The 8378-nt window shown below is 57.6% G+C and overlaps 3 protein-coding genes across 3 annotated transcripts in view; all 3 read right to left on the reverse strand.

Annotated features, from left to right (window-relative positions):
• PTSG_07787 (tyrosine phosphatase receptor type C) overlaps nucleotides 1-3483 on the reverse strand; it is a 4288-nt gene extending 805 nt beyond the window's left edge. The window contains exons 1-6 of the mRNA XM_004991532.1: nucleotides 2576-3483; nucleotides 2224-2309; nucleotides 1906-2026; nucleotides 1434-1608; nucleotides 644-1122; nucleotides 221-468 (exon numbers count right to left, since the gene is read on the reverse strand). Coding sequence (XP_004991589.1) covers nucleotides 221-468; nucleotides 644-1122; nucleotides 1434-1608; nucleotides 1906-2026; nucleotides 2224-2309; nucleotides 2576-3310 — 1844 coding nt within the window. The 5' untranslated portion in view covers nucleotides 3311-3483. The remainder of the gene's footprint in view (nucleotides 1-220; nucleotides 469-643; nucleotides 1123-1433; nucleotides 1609-1905; nucleotides 2027-2223; nucleotides 2310-2575) is intronic.
• A 509-nt stretch (nucleotides 3484-3992) lies between these two features.
• PTSG_07788 (uncharacterized protein) lies at nucleotides 3993-6984 on the reverse strand (the record flags this gene model as incomplete). The annotated part of the gene is made up of 3 exons (XM_004991533.1): nucleotides 5692-6984; nucleotides 5408-5423; nucleotides 3993-5032 (listed from the first exon to the last, which is right to left on the reverse strand). Exons 1-3 carry the CDS (start codon nucleotides 6763-6765, stop codon nucleotides 3993-3995), a joined length of 2130 nt encoding a protein of 709 aa, XP_004991590.1. The 5' UTR covers nucleotides 6766-6984.
• Nucleotides 6985-7459: 475 nt separating this feature from the next.
• PTSG_07789 (uncharacterized protein) overlaps nucleotides 7460-8378 on the reverse strand; it is a 3724-nt gene continuing 2805 nt past the window's right edge. Inside the window, exon 3 of the mRNA XM_004991534.1 lies at nucleotides 7460-8251. Coding sequence (XP_004991591.1) covers nucleotides 7586-8251 — 666 coding nt within the window. The 3' untranslated portion in view covers nucleotides 7460-7585. The remainder of the gene's footprint in view (nucleotides 8252-8378) is intronic.

The following is an 8378-nucleotide window of genomic DNA, read 5'->3' on the forward strand; positions in this document are numbered from 1 at the left end:
GTCGTCGTGTGTGTGTGTGTGTGTGTGTGTGTGTGTGTGTGTGTGTGTGTGTGTGTGTGTGTGTGTGTGTGTTGTATCATGTGCAACAAGAGGCATAAATGAATGCATGCACATGTACAAGTGTTATGGTTTCTCACACCACACGCATCTAATACACACACGCAAACCACAAAACTGTGACCCACCACGCCATCCCCCCCCCCCCCGCAGACTCCGTCACCCCTGCTGCCACTCACCAAGCTGCTGCGCGTCCTTGTATGCGGTCTTGGTGCTGTCGACCGTCTCTTCCTGCTCCTTGACAGCCTTTTCCCTCGTCTTCAGCAGCATCTCAAGCTCCGTGCGCTGCGTCTCCAGTGCCGTCAGATCCCGCGTGACCTGCTGCAGCCGGCGTTCAAGCTCAAACAACTCCTTCTCCTGGCTCCACTTGCTCTGCTCGGCCGCAATGTCGCGCCCATCCTCCCGCAGCACCTGCATTGCAGTGTGTGTGTGTGTGTGTGTGTGTTTTGAGCGCGAACAGGAAACATGAAGAGTGTGTCAGCAACACGGTGTACATTATTTGTGATTGCATGCGATGTGGTGTCGATGTATAGCCACCTCTGAGCCATCAGACAACAAGCCGTATCGCATCATCGGGAAACCGTACCACGTTGTCGTCAAGGTTGTCGTCAATCACAGCGGCAGCGGCAGCAGCGGGTTGCTCGGTTGTCTGTTCACTTCCTCTTCGTGACCGCCTTTGCTCCTTCTCCTTCTTCTCCTTCTTCTCCTTCTTCTCCTTCTTGCTGCTCTGCTTCTTCCTCTTCTTCTTGCTGCCGCGTCCACCCGACTTGCTGTCGCTGCGCGTGCTGTCACCACGCCTGCTCGCCGTGGTTGTGGTCGATGCTGTTGCCGACGTTGCGGCAGACGACTGCACGCTTCCGCCCTTTTGCTCGTGGCGATCCGTTGAGAGCGCGGGCTCCTCCGCTACGGCTGCCATCGCCTGTGTTGCCGACATGCTGGGCCGGGGCATTGCTGTCATGCTTGCAAACGCCTTCCGTGAGAAGGGGCTCTGTGCAGATGGTGGTGGTGCAAACGCGGCCTCAGGTCGAAGCTGTGACACCAACTCCTGGCGGTTCGCTGCAAGCACTGCAAGGTGTACATGGGTGGTGGGATGAGAGAGATTGTGATTGTGGTGAAACATGAAAGGTTATGGAGAAACTAGATTGACAGAAGCAGTCATGTCAGCACATCCATTTCACAATCGCATACCTACACATACCATGTTTCCACACGTGCACGCACCAATGCGCAACGACAGAGCAACACGCACACAAACACACACGGCGACACACACAGCGCGACACACACAGCGCGACACACACACACACACAGCGCGACACACACAGCGCGACACACACACACACACACAATGACACACACTCCGGCAACCAACCAACCGTCTGGATCGAGAGTGGTCGGGCTGTCGGCCGCTGTGTCGTTGAGCTTAATCTGCGCGCCAACGAGCTTTGCAAAGACGATGGCTGCCACCTGCACGAACTCATACTGCTTGACGGTGGGCACCATGGCAACGCGGTCCCGCCGCAGCGCCTCCACCACCTTCAACGTGTTCGCCTGGACGAACGAGAATATAAAGGGTGGGAGTGGGTGGGAGTTGATGTGAGAGGCTTGGAAATGATGAGGAATGGAGTGCGGTGAGTCAGACACGCGTGCATACACACTTGCATGGAAACCAGACTCGCGCATACTTGCACACACAAACACACACACGTACGCACGTACGTGCATGCGCAAGCACAAGTATGCACACACACGCACGCACGCACACACACAAACACACACAAACACACACAAACACACACAAACACACACAAGCACACACACGCACAGCCCTAGCATCATTGCCATTACCCGCTGGTTTGCCTCGAGCAGCTTGCAGATGTGGTCGACGGCGATGAAGCAGCCTGTTCGGCCAACACCAGCCGTGCAGTGCACCAGGATTGGCCCGCCCACGCCATGCTGCTTCTCATAGCTGGACAGGCGGTGTTTGATGCGTGCGGGACGGCAGTTGGACCAGTTGCGTGCGTGTGAGGCAGAGGCGTCGGTGGCGGAACACTGCACACACGAGAGAAGAGACAGCAGTACGGGCAGCGGCATCCAAAAAAGAGGGCAGGGTAGAACAACGGGTGTCTGCATATGTGTGTGTGTTGGGAAAACGGCCAAGCTCACAGGTTGACGTGGTTGACGAGGGCAAGGAGTTTGGTCGGGTCAACCCGCTGCTGATCCACTGTCATTGGGATTGCATTTTCAGGAGACTGGGCGTTGCAAGAAGTTGTTAGACGCATGAGGTTGTGCAGGTGAGCTTCTCGGTCAAGACGGAAAGATACAAGCAGTGCGTTCAAGCGAGCGCGACAGCAGACAGTTACAGCCAGACGCAATAGCCAGACACACGCACTGGGCACTGGCTCCGTATGGCGTTTGCGGCCTTCCCCCTCCCCTTTCTCTCAGCCCTCCACCCCGCCCCCCTCTCTTCCTCGCCCCCCCCCCTTACACCCACACACAGGGAGCAGGCGCGGCTTACCCAGGCCTGGTACCAGAAATGCTGAATGGTTCTTTGTTCGCCGCTCGGGTGGTTGATGTTGAGGACGGTGCGGGTGATGCCCTTCTTGTCGTCGTGCACAACACGCGTCGTGGTGATGAGCATGTCGGCGACCTTGACCTTGTTGCCTGTCTTGAGGCCCCAGTACTGCGCGCACTGCTCCTTCCCTCCTTCCTGCTGCTTGCACAGCATGACGATGATGCTGACGCGGTCCTGCCAGATCATGCGCCAGAACGACTGCACCGTTGTGTTCTTTGGGGCCATTGCGGCGATGTACGCTCGCTCGCGCCCGTCTGGGCCATGAATGTAGCTGGCGTTGATGTACGTGCTGAGCGGCTGACCTTTGTACACGGGCAGGCGCACGCGCGTCTTGTCGTACGGCAGGATGTCCAGGAACCGGTTGGTGGCGGCTGTCTTGAAGCTGGCGTCCAGATCTGACTTGCCCGCAGCATCGCTCAAGCTGGACAAGGGGATGCCCTTGAACAGATTCCTGTTCATGGGAAAGAGGGTCCATGTGTGCTTGTTGTCTCCGCTTGCAGACGCGGACGAGCGACGGCGACGTGCCTTGCTGTTGTTCTCTGCAGCGCCGTCCTCCGATAGCCCGGCGGCATCCGAGGCGAGCGCGAAGCGAACGTGGTCAAACTCCGTCTGCAGCCCATCAATCAGCGTCGCCAGTGAGCTACGGCGCCTCGCCTTGGGCGCCTGTGCATCGCCCATCCTCTCGCAGCGTGTGGAACTGTGCCTGGCGTGGAGGGGAGGAGGGGAAGGAGGGGGGAGGAAGGGAGGAGGAGGGGGTGGAACAGCAACAGCAACAGCAACAACAACAACCACAACAAGGTTCAACCAATCTCTTCTTCTTCTTGCTTGTTCTTCTCTTTCGCTCAGCAACAAGGCTCGATAATTGACGCCCACATTGATGAATATTCCACAATCCAAACAAGCCGGCCGCGCAAAGTTCAAACGTGTGTGTGTGTGTGCTGTGTGAGCTGTGAGCTGTGTGAGCTGTGTGTGCTGTGTGTGCTGTGTGTGCTGTGTGTGCTGTGTGCGCTCTGTGTGTGTGTGTGTGTCTGTCTGTCTGTCTGTCTGTACCATCCAAGCCATCCAAGCCTATCCAAGCTTATCCAAGCTTATCCAAGCCCACGAAGACATCACACTTAGCACACTTGTCCTTCCTCAAGTCCTCAAGTGTCGCAGCCTTCAAGCTTTCAGAGCGTTCATCCCTTTCGTGCTTTACTTGTTCCCTTTCCGACCACAGAAGCAAGCACACGAGCACAACAGCATGACACAAGAACACGTCCCGATTCGTTGTCACTCTTCATCACGAAAGCAAAACCTCCATCCCACGCCCGAGCACCCCGGTTTCAGTTTCAGTGGATCCTTCTGCTTCACCTTCCTCAACTCACTCACACTCTGCCTTGCCTTTTGCCCAGTGGAGATCGACGCAGATTCCAAAGTGGTCGCTGACAAGCCCAACGAGCACATCTGGAGACTTGTGCGTGCCGATGAGTCGGAAGTCGCTTGCCGTAAGCCCCTTGACGAAGCAGCGGTCAAACCTGGCGCGAGGGCGGCCACCCCAGGACGTCGTGTCAACGCGGTCGTTGAGAAGCGTGTCCCACGTGAACCGGTACTGTCGTGGGCTGCCGCTCAGCTCCCACGCGTCCTGAACAATGCTGCGTGAGCCAGGCAACATCTGCTTGTTGAAGGCGCTGCAGCCGTCGTCCCCTTCCTCGTCGCGCAGATTTGTGTCGCCAGCCAACACGCTGTGCTCATGCTGTGACATCTCCACCAGCGATTCTGCAAACTGCTCGCATCGGGCCTCCGAGGCTGTGCCCATGCTCTCAAAGTGGACGTTGCCAACCCACACCTTGTTGCCGGTCGCTGTGCAACGCAAGATGCACGTGTTGAGGTCGCGACCCCGCTGGCTACTCTGAAAGGGCATGCGCTCTTGGGCCAGGAGCTCGAACCGGGACTCCCGCATAAACGTGGCAGTGAAGTGCTCAGGCACGCAGTGCTTGGGCGACAGGGTTGCGAGCGGGGGCGCATCACAGGGCACGAAGCCAATCTCCTCCATCAGGGTGTGGAGCAACTGCAGGTTCTGCCGTTCAGCCTCTTGGAGCAGCACCACGTCCGCGTCCAGGCCGGAGAGCTCCTCTTGCATCTTCGCCAGCCGTCCGGGTAGGAGCTCATCATGCGGTGTGAACCCGTTGATGTTCCATGACACAAGCCGCAGGAAGTCCCGCTGCACGGGCCTTGTTTCTGTTGCAGGCGAAGGAGAGGGTGGGATGGTCCAGAACAGGCGCGCAGGCTGAGCAAACGCAAAGCGGAGCAACTTCAGCCAGCCGACAGCTGCAGCAGCTGAGCTCGGGTTTCCTGGTCCCTGTGCTTGTGGGCGACGGTCTTTGATGCGGCACGACTTCTGCTGCTGCTGCTGAGCAGGGGCTGCAAAGGACGGCAACAAAGAAGCGGGTGTGAGGGTGCGCAGGGGCACCAAGCGCTGCACCGCGGCATCTGCGCTAGGCTTCGTGTGAGCTGCACGAGCAAAGGTTTGATCGACACCATCATGCGATCGTGATTGGGGACTTGCTTGTGCGTGCGTGCGTGCGTGCGTGTGCGTGCGTGCGTGCGTGTGTGTGTGTGTGTGTCCTTGTGTCTGTCTAGTTATGCGCTTGGGATATGAGTGACACTGTGATGAGTGAGTGAGAAGCAGTATCTGCTGGTGTGTTGTTGTTGTGAAAATGAGCCATGTCGCTGCTGCTGCTGGAGTTTGTGCAGTGCATGCCATGATGAACAATCAGCTATACTTCACCTGTGTACCTCGAACAATGCCCAGCTGTTAAGGCGTGTGAGAGCGAGAGAGAGAGAGAGAGAGAGAGAGAGAGAGAGAGAGAGAGTGTGTGTGTGTGTGTGTGTGTGTATGTGTGTGTTCGTTGACTGATCTACTGATGTGATGTGTGTCTTTTTCCCATTGTTCTGACGTCATCATCGCATTGATGGACCTAAACGCGTTTAGTTTCAAGCAGCAGCAGCCTGCAATGTCAACCTGTAAAAGCAAAAAAAGCAAGCAAAGCAAACAAGTCGAAGCCTTAGGCAGCAAAAACAGCGCCCTCTTGCTCTTCCTCCCCTTGTTCCTCCTCGTCGTTGTCGCTCGGTAGCTGCAAATGGGTGCAGATGCCAAAGTGGTCGCTGAAGTGGCCAAAGTGGGTGAGGGCACGCGTGCCGACGAGCTCAAACGACCGTGCTCGCAGGCCCTTGACATAGCAGCGATCGAAGCGGATGCGCGGGTTGTTGGGAAAGTGGCTCCAGCTCGTGTTCAGTTGCAGATCCCAGGTGAACTCTTGCTCCTTCGGGCTGCCAACCATCTCCCACGCATCACCAATGCTGGTGTACGGCGCCGCGCCACGACACTGCTGCAAGACTCGCTGGGCCTCCGCCTCGCGCAGGTTCATGTCGCCTGCGAGGATACCCAGGTCATGCCGGCTCAGTGCCTGCAGGGACTGCAGAAACTGCAGGCAGCGGCGCCCGGCATACTTCCGGTACGTCTCCAAGTGCACGTTTCCAAGCCACACTTCTTTGCCCGTACGCTTGCACCGCACCGTGCACGTGTTCAGGTCTCGCGCCTTGCGGCTATTGGTGAACGGCGCTCGCTTGTGCGCCACGAGCTGAAGTCGCTTCTTGCGGACAAATGTCAGCGTGAAGTGGGGCGGAACTGAAGGCGCGATGCTGTCCCCGCTGTAGACAAGCGGCACGCCTCCGCACCGGCTGAAGCCGGCATCCTGCATCACCTTCACAAGGTCGGCAAGCTGGCGCTCCACCACCTCCTGCAGCATCACCACGTCAGAGCGCAGCGTCGTCACCTGGCCCTGCAAGGTGTCGTAGTCCTTTGGCAGCCGTTGGCGAGACTTGGACGGGGCGTTGATGTTCCAAGACAACACGCGCAGCTCATGGTCTTGGTGGTCCGGGTGTCTCTGATTGGTTGCTGAAAGATGCGGCCTTTCTGTCTGTGGCCCGTTGTTTGCGAATTGCTCTAATTGCTTGTTCCCTGCTTGCCCAGGGCTGCTGCGGTTGGTGCTTGGGGGCGCAGTCGTCACCACACCACGGCGGCTGTACTGCACAATGCATCCAAACGTCGAGCCAACGGCGGGGCGCGTCAACGTCAAGGTATACATGTACATCGGGGCAACAAATAGTGTTCCGAAAGGAAGGTGGTGGATCGTGGCGCCACAGTTGTCAGTTGCTGTGAGAGCACGGAGCAGAGATTGTGTTCTGGAATGGTATGGACTGGGATCGGTGTGCTGGCATGCTTTGAGTAGTGTCGACAATGGGCAGGTTGTTGCTGGCTCTCTCGGGTGCTGCGTGTCGACACAATCATAGTTGTACTGATTGAGACCTTGATTACGCTGCATGTGAGCAGGTGGCGTGTAGCAGCATGTACAGGTGACGCGCAGCCCTCGTCCCGGCGCGTGCACAAGCACTGCATCGAATCTAGGAATCAAACCTTCAAACATTCCATAGTCCACGTCATACCACACAGAAGCAGATCGATGCGATTGAGTGTTTGTTCCCTCAACGGCTCGCACAGAACAAAGGAAACAAGCTCGGTGTTAATGTAACATCAACCAGCATACGACCACGTGGCCACATCCCGTCAATTCACAGTCGTGCAAAAAAAGGAGAAGAAGGGGAGCAGGTACCACGCAAGCATCGCGGAGATCATGCAAGGCGCATGGCGTGGCCAAAGGGGATCCAGATTCAAGTGATATGACAGTGCCCACTTGTTCACTTCTTTGCATACTGTCGCAAACAGATTGCACGGTCGATTCCAGCAAACGCGCGCGCGCACACACACACACACACTGTTGTGAGAAGCGTCATGTCGTGTCTTTATTCTCCCTTTCCCATGGGCAAGCAAGGCAAGGCAAGGTGATGGTGCAAGCAGTCCCAGTGTAACAAGTTTGCAAATAACAGGGAGAAACGAAGAAGCTAGCTGGCTAGCTAGCTGAAATTCCCCCGCTTCGATGGGTTTGCGGGGCCAAGACTTGCTTCTGCTGCCTGTCGCCGTGTCGCCGCCTGTGCTGCTGACGACGACGATGACGATGATGACGAGGGCACAGCGCCCCGCTGGCGATGGTGCTGCTGCTGGCGTGGCGCCTTGGAGTTCCAGTATTGGTACAGGTCACGGTGCAGCCGCTGCAGCTCGTGCCACGCGTGCGATTTCGTGGCGGTGTCCGTTGCGTCCAGCTTGCGGAACACCCACAAGGGGCGGGGCCTGCCCATGCCGCCGAGCGAGCACAGCACGCCTTCATATTGCACGCACTCGAGCGTGGCCAGCACGAGCAGGCACATGGGCTCGCAAACGCGCGTCTTGTAGACGTCGGTGATGTGGATGACGCAGTGCCCGCCCGGCCGCAGCGCCGCCCATGCTCGCCGAATGCTTGCAAGCAAAAAGTCCACCAGCCAGCTCACAAACCCGCGGTACGTGTTCACGGACTGGCCGGGCAGCTGCGTGTACACCTCAAAGTCGAAAAAGGGCGGGGAGGTAAACACGAGATCGTACGCGCTGCTCTCCAGCTGCGCGTGCTCAAACCCGGTGTATGTGATCTGAAAGTCGCCCAGGCGATCAGAGGGCAAGAACCGCCTTCGCATGGCATCGTGCCCCGCCTGTGGTGTGTGTGTGTGTGTGTGTGTGTGTGTGTGTGTGTGTGTGTGTGTGTGTGTGTGTGTGTGTGTGTGTGTGTGTGTGTGTGTGTGTGTGTGTGTGTGTGTGTGTGGGTGGTGGTGGTGGTGG

Source organism: Salpingoeca rosetta (assembly GCF_000188695.1).
Source record: "Salpingoeca rosetta unplaced genomic scaffold supercont1.19, whole genome shotgun sequence".
Classification (NCBI taxonomy): domain Eukaryota; class Choanoflagellata; order Craspedida; family Salpingoecidae; genus Salpingoeca; species Salpingoeca rosetta.